The sequence below is a fragment of the Phascolarctos cinereus genome, unplaced genomic scaffold (genome assembly GCF_003287225.1).
Source record: "Phascolarctos cinereus isolate Bilbo 61053 unplaced genomic scaffold, phaCin_HiC Scaffold_4;HRSCAF=312, whole genome shotgun sequence".
Taxonomy (NCBI): Eukaryota; Metazoa; Chordata; class Mammalia; order Diprotodontia; family Phascolarctidae; genus Phascolarctos; species Phascolarctos cinereus.
Window position 1 is genome coordinate 143,333,638 of NW_027555847.1, and position 17,930 is coordinate 143,351,567.

At 36.9% G+C, this 17,930-nt stretch overlaps 1 protein-coding gene across 2 annotated transcripts in view; it reads left to right on the top strand.

Moving 5' to 3' along the window:
• CTNNAL1 (catenin alpha like 1) overlaps positions 1-17,930 on the top strand; it is a 100,737-nt gene that overhangs the window by 51,705 nt on the left and 31,102 nt on the right. Inside the window, exons 7-10 of one of the 2 annotated variants that reach the window (XM_020995689.2) lie at positions 3,831-4,031; positions 9,259-9,345; positions 11,996-12,154; positions 12,515-12,607. In XM_020995689.2, coding sequence (XP_020851348.1) covers positions 3,831-4,031; positions 9,259-9,345; positions 11,996-12,154; positions 12,515-12,607 — 540 coding nt within the window. The remainder of the gene's footprint in view (positions 1-3,830; positions 4,032-9,258; positions 9,346-11,995; positions 12,155-12,514; positions 12,608-17,930) is intronic. The other variant, XM_078152658.1, reaches the window with a different exon arrangement.

Below are 17,930 nucleotides of genomic sequence, written 5' to 3' on the forward strand. Positions count from 1 at the left end.
ACACATATATATATACCCACACACACACACACATACACATATATATATTCAGTTGGGTATAGAAATCTGTCTTACCCAACAGGGAAGTATGAGGGCAAGGGCATAAAGGATGAGGGATGTTAAAAGAGAGAACTGATTAAGAAAGGCAGACTTTTGAAGAAGGATGAGATAAAAAACGAGAGGATGAACAGAAGAAAATACAAGAAGGAAAATACAGTTAGTAATCACAACTGTGAATGCGAATGGGATAAACTTACCAATAAAACAGAAGCGGATAGGAGAATGGATTAGAAACCAGAATCCAGTCTTTTGGAGTTTTTTTAGATCCTTGCATTGCTGCGAAGAGCTAAATCTATCAAAGTTAGCCATTGCATAATATGGCTGTTACTATGGACAATGTTCTCCTGGTTCAGGAAACTATATTTTGCTAAAAGCTACCCTAGACAATGAGGTAACATAAAAAATATTTACAGCAAGTTCTCTGATAAAGGCTTCATTTCACAAATATATGGGGAACTGAGTCAAATTTATAAAAATAAAAGCCATCCCCCAATTGATAAGTGGTCAAAGGACATAAGCAGGCAGTTTTCAGAAGAAAAAATCAAAGCTATCTATAGTCCACAAAAAATAGTAAACCAAGATTCCAACTTCATAGATGGGCATACCTTTTCTCCTATGAGTTTTTTTTAAATTTTTTTTATATTTATTTTTAGTTTTCAACAATCACTTCCATAAGGTTTTGAGTTTTAAATTTTTCTTTCCCTCCTTCCCCACCTCCCTCCCCAAGATGTTGTTCAATCTGGTATAGGTTCTACATATACATTCTTGTTAAACATATTTTCACATTAGTCATATTGTAAGGAAGAATTAGAGCCAGTAGGAGGAACTACAAGAAAGGGAAAACAAAACACAACAGAAGAAGAAAAAGAACAAATAGTATGCTTCAATCTGCATTCAAACTCCATAGTTCTTTCTCTGCATGTGTATAGCATTTTCCATCATGAGACTTTTGGAGATGTCTTAAATCCTTACATTGCTGAGAAGAGGTAAGTCTGTCAAAGTTAGTCATCGCACAACATGGCTGTTACTGTGTACAACATTCTCCTGGTTCTGCTCATTTCACTCAGCATCAGTCCATACAAATCTTACCAGATTCTATTCTTATTTTTACTTCATATTAGGGAGTTTAATCTTATGTAGACCTAGGCAGGTTTTCTTTTTGTTATAATTATGTATATCACTTTATTTCTTGACTATTCCAAATAACTTACTTACATTGTTCAGGTAATATATCATATTTAACAAAGACATTCTGCGTAGTAAATATCCTAGATATTGCCTTCCATTGAAGGCTAACTATTCAAAAATCTACAATGACTTCCTATATCTAGTTATATCAAACCCAGACTCTTCCATATGGCTATAAAGTTCTTCCATAATTGGGTTTTACTCTAGTTTTTCTCTACATGTCTTAATATATACCTCTACTTCAATCAGATTTCCTCTCTGTCCTTCACATATAAAATATTCATATTCCAACTTCTATTTTGCCTCATTCCTCTTCCCTGTATTATCTTTCCATAACACCTTCTAGTTTATCCTACAAATCCTTCAAGGCCCAGCTCAGTTTCCATGTCTTCTATGGAATTTTCTCTACTAACCCATCCATATTGATCTCTCCTCCCTCTGAACTCATATGGTAGTCAGAGTCATGAAATTCTAGAGTTGGAAGGGACTTTACAGATCAAGTTGTCTAACTTACAATACAATCTGTCCCCAACAGATAGTCAGCTGGCTACTGCTTAAACAGCTCCAGTGATGTGGAATTAATCACTCTCATTATTTTCAAGGCAGCCTCTTCCACTATTGGCTAGCTCTAATCTTTACGAAGTTCTTCCTTGTGTTTAGCCAAAATCTTCTCCACGAAACTTCTACCACTTGATCTTCATTTTGTTCACTGGAATAAAACAGGATAATAGCTTTGTATTATGATTATAATAATAGCTTACATTTATATAAAACTTCGTAGCATCAAAATAATTTACATATATTAGCTCATTGGAGCCTTGAAATTACCCTATGTAGAAGGTCATTTAAATATTATTATTACTGTTTTACAGATAGCAAAACTGAAGTTCAGAAAAGTTAAAGTATTTGTCTAATGTCACACAGCTATTAATCAGCAGAAGTGAGACTGAAACCTTGATTTTCTAATTTTAGATTCTATGTTCTTTCTACTATTCTATGCTACCTCTTATTACAGTTGTGGTTATTTCATTCATTCTTATTGACCTTACTAGATTGTAAGCTCTTTGAGAGCAAAGATTTTACCTTTTCTGTATTTCCTACTATGCATAACAGAGCAAATAACACAATAAATAGGAATAAGAACTGGATCTGTGATTTCATTGATACAGGAGACTCCCAGTTGAGGAAATTCCTTGGGATCAATGCAAGTCAGCCTCTTTTCTTTAAGAAGACTAACAGTCTTAAAGAATTGCCTGGGGCACTAAGTTAGAGGTTCATTGACTTGTTTAGGGTCATAGAGCCAATATATATCAGAAGTGGGACTTAAATTCAGGTCTTTCTGATTCCAAGGCCAAGTCTCTAGCCACGCCCACAATATCTTTCAGCCAACACTTATTAAGGACATCTACTGGTACAGAGCACTATATTAGGTCCTGAGGAAGATTAAAGCTTGCATTGCCCTCGTGAAGCTTAAAGTCTATTAAGGAGACATGATACATTGGCTATGATAATATAAAACGATACGTACATGTACTAGAAATGCGCAAAATAAAGAGCTATGTGAGATAGGAGAAGGAAAAAGGAAAAAGTTGACTAAAGTGGTATCAGGGCAGCCTTCTGGCCAAGGTGGTATTAAGTTGGGCTGTGAGAGTTATGGGTAATGATTCAACAAGTAATGAGAGAGAAGAAGAAAATTACAGGCATAGTTCCCTCTGAGAACATTTTGATTAAAGACTTCTGTGCTTGCAGGGGAATAATATAAAATAAAGCTGGAGAAGCAGGAAAGTACCAGTTTATGGTGGTTCTTGATCATTAGACAAAGGAGAATGTGCTTTACTTAGTAAACAGTAGTAAACAGTTGAAAGATAGTGGGATTATTGAGCAGAGGAGTGATATGCATAGAAAAGATTTTTCTGCCAGTAGTATGAGGGATGAATTTAGAAAACAGAGAATGGGATGATGATACCAAGGCACAGAGAGGTTAAATTCTAGGTGAGGGTTACATAGATAGCAAGTGTCTGAGGTGAGATTAGAATTAGAAAGTCCAGTACCCTGTGTGACACACTGCCATAGGATGACTGATGCAGCAAGGTACCAGAGGATGTGACAGATGTCCTGAGGATGACATAAAGAGTGGATATGTTACCTTTGGTTAGGAAAAGTACCATGTTTTTCCCCTGAGATTAGAAGAAGGAAAAAAAGGGAATACTGTACATATAAAGAATTCAGAGTAATGGAGATGGGAAGCTAGGAAAGTTCAAGTAGGAGATGAGTTTATCTGCTGAGTCTTTGGAGGGAAAGGTGGATTGGGGTTGTGAGTAGGAAAAAAAAGTTCGGAACATTCATTGGAGGATGTGATAGCTAATAAAGGGTTTTCTGTATTGCAGTGATGGCCCAGTTAAGGTTAGATAGCAAAAATTTATACCAGACTAGTCAGTATAATTTGATAATTTTTTCAAGTGGTATTCAGTCATATAAAAATATGGAAATTAAAATGAACTCATTTTGTTTTGTGCCTGTAATTTATTTATGTAAGTATAAATTTATGTAAGATTTATATAAGTATAAATTCTCCTTTTCAGATGACCATTGAAGCTCTTCGAGAGAATCTTTATTTTCAGTCTAAGGAAAATCTTTCAACAATGTTGAAACTTATTTTGGAACATACAGAGGATTTTACTGATTCTGCCTACACCAGCCATGAGCACAGAGAACGTATCTTGGAGCTATCAAACCAAATTAAAATTGAATTGCAGCACCTGATTTCAGTATGGATGCAAGCAGTAAGAACTTTTTGTGTTAAAATAAAGTCTGTATAACAGTTGTCTCCCCCTAAAGTATTATGAGATGTCAGTTAAACTTCATTAACAGGACTGCAGTTTTGGACCCCATGTTGAGACCAGAGAGTATCAGAGGTGGGGAAACTGTGGCCTTCTAGGTCCTTGGGTGCGGCCTTTTGACTGAGTCCAAGTTTTATAGAACAAATTCTTTTATTAAAGGGATTTGTTCTATGAAGTTTGGATTCAGTCAAAGGGCTGCACTTGAGAACCTAGAAGGCCACATGTGGCCTCAAGGCCAAAGGTTCCCCACCCCTGGATCTTCAGAAGTGACCCTTAGTGGTCTAGAAAATTAGGTTAATTTGGCATAACCTGTAGTTGATGAAGTCATGACAGGTTTTTAATAAACACTGTTTCCTTTTCTAACTGCTTAGAACCATCCTTAGTAATGTGGCAAGAAGAAAAGGAAAGAAAACAGGCATGTAATTAGAGGACTACAATCTCTTCCTTTTTTTTTTTTGAAATTTGGGACCTTAGTCTTCCTCCCGTCCTGTGACTCTTCTTTTCTCTAAGATCTTTCAAAGTAACTCAGGACTTAAATCCATCATGTCTTTTAGTACCACAGGATGTAGTTCATCTGATCTTTGTGACTTTAACACATGAAAGGCAGCAGCTAGCTAGTGTTTCACTTTCTCCTCTTAGGTTTCTGCCTCCCCATTTTTTTTCTTCTGAGTCTTTGCAAGAAAAAATGGAAGTTGAATACTTTATTCTTCTTATCACTATCCATTACAATCATTCCATGTACTTCAAGCAACAGTCCTATCCCTTCTTTGATTCTTCTTTTGCCCTTACCATTGATATAAAAAAAAAAACACCTAACAACCCCAAATTGTTATATTATTGCTTAGCATTCACTGGCAGCCTTAGCTCATTCTGGGCTTCGGGCATCAGACTCCTGACCTCTCCTTGTTCTTGCATCCATCCTCAGTTATTTCCCCTTGATTCCATCCTCTGTGTTGTCTTTTTAAAATCTGAATTGGTTAATGAACTCTCTGTGCAATCACGTTAGCTTCTTTAAACAGTTCCTGCTTTTCCTCTTCTTTCATACTTATCCATGTCTTCCCCATCTTAGTCATGAAAGCTTCTCATCTTTCTTATGCTGACTTACCCTGCAAAATATTGGACTATTATCTCCTACCAGTCTTATTACTGATCCCTTTGAAAAATCTGCTTTCCCAAAATCTAGGGTACATGCCAGAATTTGCTTGGCTTCCTTATCTCCTCTATCATGAACTAGGATGGAGTGGTCACTTTCCTCCTACTTTTCTATCATTTCTGTTTCAACTATTAGTATCTCTTTGGTCAGTATCAGGTCCAGAATAGCAGTTCGTCCAGCTATTTCTTATCTTTTGAAGGATAAAATGATCATTAGGTAAGTCAAGAAATTTGTCAGTTATTCTGCTTTTGTCAGATAGTAGATGGCTATTTAAGTCTCCCATTGCTACAGTATTATATTTTCATGCCAGATTTGTAATCCATTTACCAAAATACTCATAACATTCTGTCTTCTGTCCAAGTGGTTTATACAATATAACATCATCACTTCCTTCTTTCTTCATTGATCTTCAACCAGTTGCTCTCTACCATGTTGTTCTTTCCCCCTTGGCTTCCTGGATTTCTTTATAGTTAGTATATCTTTTTAAATATGGCATGCCACCCTAATCTGTCCCCCTTTCTTTTATTCCTCCCGAATGAAATATACATTTGAAAAGTTATAGTCTAGTCTTGAATCCTATCCCAAGTTTCATTAATAGCTCTGAGACTGAATTTTCCTCCCTGTGTTAGGATCGCTAGTTCATTCTCTCTATTATCCATAAAGTGTGCATTTCTATAGATATCTAATGTTGTTGGGTTTTTTTTACTTGATTTTTTTCTCCCTCTCCTTTTCCACTTGAAATCTCTCTTGATTATATTTGCAAGACTCCAAGCAAACATTTTACCTAGCTCTCTGTAGTATTCTATAATTTAATATATTCTATAGTATTCAAATCTCATCAGGAGCCCATTATTCCTATATTTTAGTCATCAGGCCAGAAATATAAATCCTGTTCTCAGACACTATTTTCTGTTCTTTTCCTAAATTTGTCTTTATCTTCCGAAGCCCCTACCTGTCCTCATTTACAATGATGAAAACACCAGTTCTTTCAGTTAGTAAATCCACCTTTATTAAGTGCTTACTGTGTGCCAGGCATTATACTAAGCACTGAGATCACAAATATAAGCAAAAAGAAAGCCAGTCCCTGCCCTCAAGAAGCTTATATTATAATGGGGAAGACATCACATAAAAGGAAATTAAAAAGGTTGTGTGGAAGAAAGATCCAAAGTAATGATGGAGAAGTCCAGAAGAGGGCAGCCTGGTAGGAGGTTTTTTTGTCTAAGTCAGGCCCGCACAACTTGTGGCCTGCCACAGGATTTTGGCTGGCCCATGAAAAATGTAGAGGTTGTTTTCCTCTACATTTTTTGCAGGCTGCCCAAAATCCTTTGGCATGCTGCAAGTGGCTAACAGGCCACAGGTTGTGTAGGCCTGGTTTAAGTCTTAAGTCCATTATCCTCAGCACTACTTTCTAGGTTCCTTATAATGATATCATTTATACTTGCATGAATCACAACAGATACATAGGATTCTCCATCAGAACACTCCTATATGCTCTGGGAAAATAGTCAAACTCAGTATTATATCACTTCAATAAATAGCTGCCTTATATGCTTCATCAGGGAGGGGTCAACCACTATACTTTTTGTCTTCTGATGGTACCTTCCTCCTAATGGCACGTATAGAACCATATTTTTCCATAGAGTACCAAAAGCTACTTTTTGCAAAGATAGGCCAGTGCCTACCTCTGTAAGGCAGACCTCTTCCTATTACAAAGGTTCTTAACATTTTTTTTTCTATGTCATGGACGTCTTTGGCAGTTTGGTTAACTCTTCTCAAAATGATGTTTTTAAATGCACAAAATAAAATACATATTGTATTATTGTCTCTCCCCAACTTCAGTAACCCATTCAATCCACTGCCACCATATTAGTCCAATTATACTGAAATGTAGTTATCAAAAAAATTTTTTTTAAACCACGTTCAAAGATGCCAGGTCAAGAGTCCCTGTCCTGTTATGTAACTCCAAATGTTCCGTGGTTTTTCTCTATGGCACCATTCTTATATTATGCAAAATGTGAAAATTTCACTGTCATGTCATATCCTTTTTGTTTTTTATTTCATCCACAAATCCCTTCTTCCAGTCTTTCAAGAAACATTTCAGTCTTAGAAATGTGTTCCTAGCCCTTTCATTTTTTTCCTGTAAGTTAGAGGCAAATACTCATTTTGAGGCAGCTAGGTGGTGCCATGGATAGAGCTCCAGCCTTGGAGTCAGAAGTACCTGAGTTCAGATGTGATCTCAGACACTTGATACTTACTAGCTATGTGACCCTGGGCAAGTCACTTAACCCCAATCGCCTCCCCAAAAAGGAAAAAAAAAAAAGGCAGAAAAAGTTCTTTTGATCTGTGTTCAAATCTGATCTTAGACACTTCATACTTACTAGCTACATGACCCTGCGCAAGTCACTTAACCCCAATTGCCTCACCAAAAACAAAAACAAAAACAAAAAACAAAAAAAATACTTATTTTGGAGACAGATTTTTCTTGTTATTTGTAGAAACACAAACACAGTAGATAGACTCTGTGCACATCACTGTAAAATTCTCCTGGCCTTTGATACAGGGTACTTCAAAATTCTAGTGCAGTTTTAAGCTTTAAAACCTTTTCAGATGAATATTGAAGCTCTTTGAGAAAATCTTTATTTTCAGTTTAAGGAAAATCTTTCAACAATGTTGAAACTTATCTTGGAACATACAGAAGACTTTACTAATGCTGCCTACACCGGACATAAGCAGTGGAAATGCATCTTGGAGCTATCAAACCTAATTAAACACGTGGTTTCATTGTGGATATAAACAGCAAGAACTTTTTGTATTAAAATAAAATCTATATAACAGTTTTTCCCCCTTAAAATATTATGGCATGTGGAAGTTAAGCTTCATTGCCAGCACTGCAGGTTTGGACCCCGTGGTGAAACTAGAGGGTTTATATCCTCAGGAATGACCTTTAGTGGTCTACAAAATGAGGTTAATTTGGTATATCCTGTACTTGATGAGGTCATGGAAAGCTTTTAATAAATACTGTTTCTTTTTTTTTTCTTTACTGTTCTCCATTTTTACTCATCTTGCATCATCCTGTATTTATCACAGTTTCTGTTGAACAGATTTTTTGTTGTTGTTGTTGTTTGTTTTTAAGTATTTGGGAGGGGTTTTTGCTTGCCATCTCCCCTCCTAGTCTTCTGCACTCACCTATCCCAGAACAGATCATTCTGTGTGCTGTGACTTGGGGGAGGGAGGTGCTTTTTGTTTTGTTTTTTCATCTTAGCAGAAGGACTTGATATTTTCAACTTTGGAAGAACTAAAACCTTAAAATGGCACTAAGACTTTTGGAACATCCTGTTCTTGTTTGAAGCTGTTATTTGAACCCAGGTCTCTTGACTCCTAAGTCAATGCTCTTTTCACAATATTGCAATGTTTAGGTAAAGAGTTTGGATTTAAGTTAATAGACAAACGGTTAATAATGTACGTAAAAGAAAAATAGCAGAAGTGTGCTTTAAGAAGACTAATATGGTGGCAGTGGATTGAATGGGTTACTGAAGTTGGGGAGAGACAATAAGCAGGGATATCAGTCAGGAGAGTATTATAATAATAGTGCAAGTAAAAGATGAGGGCCTAAATTATGGTGGTGATAGTGGAAATAGAAGGTAAGAAATATATGTAAAAGACATTGCAGAGGTAAAATTGGTAGGATTTGGTAAGTAGATTTGGAGAGTCATGAAGTAGAAAAGGTTAGATTCCTTTGAGACTTTGAGCCTGGGTAACTAGAATAATGGTAGATGGTGATGCCATTAATACAAATAGAGCAGCCAGGTGTTTGGCTTTGTACATTTTAAGTTTTAAAATTGGTAATTTGAAGAATGATAGGCTTTAAAATTTTTAAAAATAACTATGGCAACTTTGTAACATAACTCAATAAATTCTAACAGTTAAAAATGCCAACCTAAAGTTATATTTCATAGAACTGGAATTATTATTGGTTTAAAGGGATAATAGAAATAAGAAATTTTTTTTTTATTTTAGCAAAGAAAGAAGACAAAGAACATCATGGAAGATCTCGAACTAGCTATATTAAAAATAAGCCAGAGTATGCATGAATTTAAAAGAGAGGTAAGTACAGTTTGAAATTTAACCTTTTTAAATTCTTCATTCATTCTAAACACCAGTGTCTACTACAAAGTTAAGTAAGTCATTTTAACAAAAAAAATAATAAAACCATAGAATTTCAATTAGGAAGGACCACTGAGTCATCTAAGCCTATGTTGTCTAACTCAAATAGAAATAGATCCCTGCAATGACTTAGAAAACCACAAATCAACATTATCTATGTTGTATGTATTTTTATTTATTTTGCTGAAAAATTTTCCAATCACATTTTCATCTGGTCCTTGACTCTGGAGTTCTGCTCTGGCAAGTTTAACACCCCTGAATTCTAGAATAACTCATATCTGAACAAGAATCTGCTGTCCAAATCCTCAGGTTCATTATCTGTAAAATGGGAACAGCATAGCACCTTCCTCATAGGTTATTGTAAAGATCAGTGAAAGAATGATTTGTACAAAATGAGTTGCAAACCTTAGTGCACTGTATATGTATTGTTACTTTTTACTGTGGGTTTCAACTCCCAATCCGAGGATTATTGTTCTTAGAGAAAATAGAAGCCAAAAACTTTGCTTACATTATCTCATTTGTTTCCCACAACCTCCCTTTGGGATTCTTCTCATTTTATAGATGAGGAGTCCAAAACTCCAATGAATTTAAGTTACCAAGTTCAGCTAAGCTACATGTCATATGATTTCTGAGCCACTGTCAATGATCTTTGAAAGGTCATGGAGAATGAGAAAGGTGCCATAGGACTGGTGAAGGGTAAATGACTTAATTTAATGAGGGGAAAAAAAGAGGCTGAAGCCCACAAACTATAAAACAGTGAATTCAAATCCTATTCCTTTCAAACTTCTAGAATGTATTATTAAAAAGATGATTTTATTGAAAAAAGTTATCAAAATATTAAAAGTTCCGAGTTCAAACCCCGCCCCAGATCTGTCCATGAACCCCAGTTTTAAAACCCCTGTGTAACTCACTTGTTGGTCCATAAAATCAACTTCACAAGTACAAAAGAGAGAAAGTTCATGTAAAAGTCACAGTTCACGTGAAAAGGATATGAAGGGGTTAGTAAGCTCAGTATGAATCAGTAACATGATATGATAATCAAAAAAGCTAATGCAGTCTTGAGTTGTCTTAAGAAAGGCATAATAGGGGGCAGGTAGGTGGCACAGTAGATAGAGCACTGGCCCTGAAGTCAGGAGGACCTGAGTTCAAATCCAGCCTCAGACCAAACACTTGACATATGCTGTGTGACCCTGGGCAAGTCACTTACCCCTAATCACCTAAAAGGAGAGAGAGAGAGAGGGAGAGAGAGGGAGAGAGGAAGAGAGGAAGAGAGGAAGAGAGAGGGAGAGAGAAAGGAAGGCATGATAGACAGGGCTCCGGAGGTGATAGTTCTGCTGTACTTTTCCCTAGTCAGAGTGCAACTGGAGCACTGTGTTCAATCCTCGGCATCACATTTTATAAGAACATCAGCAAGGTAGAGCACATCCAGATCAGGGTAACCAGAATGGTGAAGGGCCTAAAGATCATGTTATATGAGGATTGGCTGACTGAGGAATTAGGGATGTTTAATCTAGAGAAGAGATGAGTTTTGGCTGGCACTTGGAAGAAGGATTACATTTGTTCTGCTTGGTCCCATAGAGCAAAACTAGGAACAAGGGATAGAAATTGTAGAGTAAATTGTAAGGCAAGATAAGGAGCAGCTTCCCAGCTGTTAGAGCATTGACCTTTCTTGGAACTTAGCTTAGTGGGTTCCTATTTGCTGGAGGCCTTTCATTAGAGGAAATGTGGCATTATATAGAGAGTGTTCTACATGGAGTCAGAGAGAATTCAGTTTGAATCCCACCTCTAATCTTTATTTGCTGCATGATCCCGGGCAAGTCAGTTAACCTTTCTGAGCCTCAGTTTCTTTATCTGTAAAATGGGGATAATAATTACTGTCGTAATACTTCATGAGGTTTTTGTAAGGATCAAATGAGATGTGTAAACCGTAAGGCATTATTATTATTAATATTCAGATAGAAGCTAGGTAACCCCATGTTGAAAATGTAGAGGGGAAATATTGTTCAGGTACAATTTGAACTAGGTGGCCTGTATTTATATCCCTACTGTCTAGCACCATGCATAGTTGTCTCTTAATAAATAAATGCTTGATTGATGGCCTTTCAGAATCCTTGTACCTCGAAGATTCTGCATTGAAGTACAAATAATTCATATTTTCTGAAATTTAAAAACTTAGATAGAATGATATATTAAAAATAAACAAACCATTTGGATTTGTCTTGCAGTTTATTGGCAGAAGGTCAGGAAAGACCCAAGCTTATTAAATGAATGTAATCTAGCCTAGAGTATGGCTGAGTTAATAGTTTACAAGCAATCTCAAAGGACACAAATTGCATTTACTTTCCTGAAAAAAATCTGCAGCATAGCATAGGAGAGGCAGTAGCAGGGAGTAGAAAGTGTTAGAGAAAAGGGGTTCATAATGATACTTTGGAAAGCTACCGTCTTCATGACCTTAGGCAAATCAGGTAATGTTTTGAGGTCTCAGTTTTCTCATCTATAAAGTAGAAGGGTCATTATTAGATGACCTCTAAGGCCTCTTCCAGTTCCAGCCTTACTCATCTGTCTCTCACAATTATTCCAACAAATGAAGCTTCACAGTGCAGCAACATTGCTTGCAACAGATCTTCTAAAGCACCATGCGGATCACATGATTTTGAAAGCATTAAAAATTACTGGAGTGGAAGGAAACTTAGAAGGTTTGGCAGAATACACCTGTAAGCTATCTGAACAGAAAGAACAGCTTATTGAGGTGAGTTCCAGTGTTATTATTTAGCAAACTTTATTATTTGTTAACATTACCTTCTTGCCATTCCCATCAGGAAACAAAAAAAAAACCATTTTAAAATTCGGTATCATATGTAATATATTACATATATTATTATTATCATATATTAGCATCTCTGTCTTTTTGTGGTAAGAATTCTAGCAACCTCAACTGTCTGGAACACAGCCATGAACTTGTTTTTATAATATTTTGTAAGTTTCATATATGTTATTTTTTAAATTTTTATTTATACCTAATTGAACTAGATCCTCATAGTTCTAGCTGTTAATCCCCATTTGAATGTGAATTTGTAAATTAAACTATAGAAATGTTGTTATTTTCTAGACTTGTCGATTGTTGAGACATATATCGGGGACAGAACCCCTTGAAATTACTTGTATGCATGCAGAGGAGACATTTCAGGTTACTGGTCAACAGGTATGGTGGCCATTAGATTTTTTTTTCTCCTAAATAACATTTTTCTAGGAATCAAAAGTTTAGTTTTGAATTTTCATGCCAAAAAAGTTAAGGATCTTTGCCGTAAAGAGGAAAATTTCAGGTACTATCTCTACAAGTTCAAAGTAACTGAGAAATATTTTATTTTCAAATACAAAAATGATAAGCTCTTTCTATAGCAGTTTGTGTGGGTGTGACTTTGATATCCATTATATCAACTGGCTAACTGTTGTTCATGTGCGAAATTTGAGATTGGTGTTTTTAAATGAAGCTTTAATTTAAAAACATTTTTTGGTCCTGTCAAATTAGCTGAGAAGCCTCTCTCTCCCCTCCCATGGTTCTCAGCTGTAAAACAAAGTTATCTTGTCATGGAATCTCATCTTATAATTTTGATGGTCGTTTTTATGTAATATGATTTATCAGTCAGAGTAAACATTTACTGAGGACTTACTGTAGGAAAGTCACAGTGCTAAGTCTTGGGAATGGAAGAAAAAGAAAAGATCAGCAACTCATAAAAAGATTCTTGGGTCACTAAGAGAGACTGAATGACTTACCCATCCTAAGATACTGAAATAGCTTTGTAATTATTAAACTTTCATTGTAATATAAGTTGTAAGTTTTAAAATAGCAAGAAGTGCCCACAATAGGGTACTAAAATCACATAATATGATTTTATACCTGATCAATTGATTTTCAAATTGTAGAGCCCAGAAATAGACACCGGGTTTTTCTAATAATTGGTAATTATGATTGTTATATTATTTCAACTAGAAAGTTATTTCAGCTAGATTCCCTCTTGAAGATAACCAGCTGAAGCATAGCTCTAAATATTTATTAGGTAGAGTAGGGAAAGTAGGTGTTTCAACACAGGCAAAGAATATAATTTAGCCCCAGTATTCTGCCACCTCTCCCTAGATTCACAGGGAGCCCCTGTGTTATCTCCCCTGACCATGACCCAAGGAAGGCTTTTTTCATCATATATTACAACATGTTAGCATAAATTGCCTTCAGCTCCGCTGTAAAACCTCTTCTTACAGGCTATGTGCAAAGTTGGGATGTAATGGAAGAGTATACTTCAATCTCTCTGGGATGTCATCTCTTTTTTTTTTTTTAAGTGAAGCAACTGGGGTTAAATGACTTGTCCAGAGTCACCCTGCTAGTGATTGTTATGTGTCTGAGGCCACATTTGAACTCTGGTCCTCCTGACTCCAGGGCCAGTGTTGTATCCACTGTGCCACCTAGCTGCCCCAGTGTCATCTCTTCTTGACACACACCCTAAGACCCCAGGGTCACTCTCAGGCAAAGATGTTTTCCACTTTTTAAACAGCCCATCCAGATACTAACCTTTTTTTTAAATCCATTATTTTTTCAAGTAGCAGTATTTCAAGGTTGATGGCATTTCTAGGGAGGCATTGTTTGGACATGAGCTAGTTCTTATTCATACCTACCTCAGTTGTTTCAGACATTCCAGTCAGTTTAAGCCTTAGGTTACTATAACATTTGAGTACTATGAAAATATTCAATTCAGTTCCACAAACTTTTGTTCAGTCTGTTTGTGATGCACTGTGCTAGGTGCTAAGAATATTAAGACAGATACAAAAAAAGCCCCTGATCTTTAAAAGTATGCTATACTAAAAAGAACACATCATATACACCGATAAGTCAATACATGATGGTTTGAGAAGGGAGAGAGTGCTCACAACTGAGGGGACTCAGGGAAAGTTTCAAAATGTCAATTGAGTTGACATTTGAAGGAGGATAAGGATTCTGAAAAGCAGAGATGAGGAAGAATTACATTCCTGCCATGGGGAACAGCCTATACAAAGACAGAGGTGGGAGGTAGAATTTTAAATTCAGAGAAGTCCAGTTAGGCTAGAATAGGGAGTGTGTGAAGGGGAGTACTGTGAAATAAGGCTGAAAATATAGATTGGAGCCACATTGTGAAAGACCTTAAATACAAGGCTGGGGAATTGGTATTTTATCTTAAAGGTAATAAAAAACCATTGAAAGTTTTTAAGCAGAAAAGTCATGTATTCAGATCTGTGCTTTAGGAAGATTATTTTGGTAGCTATGTGAAAGATTGGATCTCAGGAAGGCTAATTGGGAGGCTATCCTGGTGAGAAGGAATTAGGGCTAGAACTACAGTAGTGACTATGTGAATGTAGGGTGAATGTAAATGGATAATGTATTGTGGAGGTAGAATTGAAGTCATGAGAGTTAATGATATCAACAAAGAAGAAAGTATTAAATAAAAGAAAAGGGCCCAGAATAGAACCTTGAGAATATCTAAAGGTGAAAGACAATGTATGAGCCAGCAAAGAAGGAGCACATATACTGGTAGGAGAAACAAAAGAAATCATATCATGGAAACCAAGAGAGAAATTAGTATTCTGGAGTTGGGGCTGGTTAGCAATGTCAAGAGTTGCATTGGAGGTCAAGAAGAATGATGACTGATGGAGGTGGAGCCAAGATTGGAGTAAAAGCAGCGACTTGCTTGAGTTCTCCCCCAAAGCCCTACAAATACCTGTAAAAAAATCATCTCTAAACAAATTGTAGAGCAACAGAACCCACAAAAAGACAGAGTGAAACAAATTTCCAGCCCAAGACAGCCTGGATGGCTGATTGGAAAGTTCTATTGAGCAGGGCTGGGAGAGGAGTGCAGTTCAGCATGGGCACACAGACAAAGACCAGGTCTCAGCAAACCTGGATTAGGCCTCAGAGGACTGAATCACAGGTAGCTATGGCAGTTTCCAGACATCTCAACACGTAAACGCCAAAGACAACTTAGAAAGTCACTAGGAAAGGTCTGTGACCACGGTGATAAAGAAGCTCAGTCCTAGCCCTAGTCTTGGCACAGCCCCAGGGCATCAACTGCTTCCAAAGCTCTCAGCCCACAGATGGAGGGGGAATTGAATGGCTGATCAGAGGGGCATTGCAGGGATCTTTTTGCTGGTGCTGAGGCAAAAATCTCTTGCTTTGCATGTGCTTGGATCTGGGTCACACTTCTGGGTGGCAGTCCTGGGGCAAGGAGTGCTGGCATGGTAGAGCTTGTAGTGGCAGTTGAGAGAGAATCCTCCTCACAGTTCTAAGGCAGAAAAGAGTGCTCATGGTCACTCATAGACCAGAGCACAGGCCAGGAAAGGAGTAAACACCTCGCCCTTGATTGTATCACCTTGGAAGAACTGAAAATTTACAGGTCTCTAGAAGTATCTCTGAAAATAGCAGCAGAAAACCCCTGAAGCATGGGACAGTACATTCTCTATACTGGAAGCAGATGCCTACCTTAACAGAGAGTTTAAAACTCAAGTAGTTGGCAGGGAACATGAGCAAACCGTGCAAAAAAAAAAAAGTCAGACCATAGAATCTTTCTTTGATGACAAAAAAGATCAAAACATACAACCAGAAGAAGACAACAAAGTCAAACCTCCTACATCCAAAGCCTCCAAGAAAAATATGAATCAGTCCTAGGCCATGGAAGAGCTCAAAAAGGATTTTGAGAAGCAAGTAAGAGAAGTAGAGGAAAAACTGGGAAGAAAAATGAGAGTGATACAAGAAAATCATGAAAAACAAGTCAACAGCTTGCTAAAGGAGACCAAAAAATACTAAAGAAAATAACACCTTAAAAAAATAGACTAACCCTAATTGCAAAAGAGGTCCAAAAAGCCAATGAGGAGAATGCCTTAAAAAGCAGAATTGGTCAAATAGAAAAGGAAGTCCAAAAGCTTACTGAAGAAAATACTTCCTTAAAAATTAGAATGGAGCAAATGGAAGCTAGTAACTTTATGAGAAATCAAGAAACTGTAAAACAAAACTGAAAGAATGAAAAAGTAGAAGACAATGTGGAATATCTCATTGGAAAAACAACTGAGCTGGAAAATAGATCCAGGAGAGAGAATTTTTAAATTATTGGACTATCTGAAAGCCATGATCAAAAAAAGAGCCTGGACATCATCTTTCAAGAAATTATCAAGGAAAACTGTCCTGATATCCTAGAACTAGAGGGTAAAATAGAAATTGAAAGAATCTACCAATTGACTCCTGAAAGAGATCCCCAAAGGAAAACTCCTAGGAATATTGTAGCCAAATTCCAGAGTTCCCAGGTCAAGGAGAAAATATTACAGAAAGAAACAATTCAACTATTGTGGAAACATAATCAGGATAACACAAGATTTAGTACTTCTACATTAAAGGACCAGAGGGCTTAGAATATGATATTCCTGAGGTCAAAGGAGATAGGATTACAGCCAAGAATCACCTACCTAGCAAAACTGAATATAATCCTTCAGGGGGAAAAATGGACTTCTAGTGAAATAGAGGACTTTCAAGCATTCTTGATGAGAAGACCAGAGCTGAATAGAAAATTTGACTTTCAAATACAAGACTCAAGAGAAGCATGAAGAGGTAAACAGGAAAGAGAAATCATAAGAGACTTATTAAGGTTGAACCATTTACATTCCTACATGGAAAGATGATATTTTTAACTCATGAGACCTTTGTCAGTATTAGGGTAGTTGGAGGGGTAAAAAAATTATAGATAGAAAGATAGATAGATAGATAGATAGATAGATAGATAGATAGATAGATAGAGGGCACAGGGTGAGTTGAAAATGAAGGGGTGATATCTGGAGAATAAAATTAAGGGGTGAGAGAGGATTATTATACTGGGAGAAGGAGAAAGGGAGAGGAAGAATGGGGTAAATTACCTCACATAAAACAGACAAGAAAAGGCTTTTACAGTGGAGGGGAAGTGGGGGAAGGTGAGAGGGAATGAGTGAATCTTATTCTCATCAGATTTGGCTTAAGGAGGGAATACCATACACACTCAATTGGCTGTGAAAATTTGTATTACCCTGCAGGAAAATAGGTGGAAAGGGATAAGAGAGCAGGGTGATGATAGAGGAGAGGGAAGATTGGGGGAGGGGGTAATCAGAAACAAACACTTCTGAGGAGGGACAGGGTCAAAAGAGAGAATGGAATAAATGGGGGTGGATGTGATAGTATGAAGAGAAATATAGTTAGTTTTCCACAACATGACTACAATGGAAACCTGTATCTAGTTGCTTGCCTTCTCAATGAGGAGGAGGAAGGGAGAAAATTTGGAACCCAAAGTTTTAAAAACAAATATTACAAATTGTTTGCACATGCAACTGGGAAATAAGATATACAGGCAATGGGGTATAGAAATCTATCTATCCTGCCCTATAGGAAAATAGAAGGGGAAGGGGATAAAAGAAGGGGGGAGATAGAAGATAGGGCAGATTAAGGGAAGGGGTATTCAGAATGCATGCTGTCTTGGGGTCGGGGT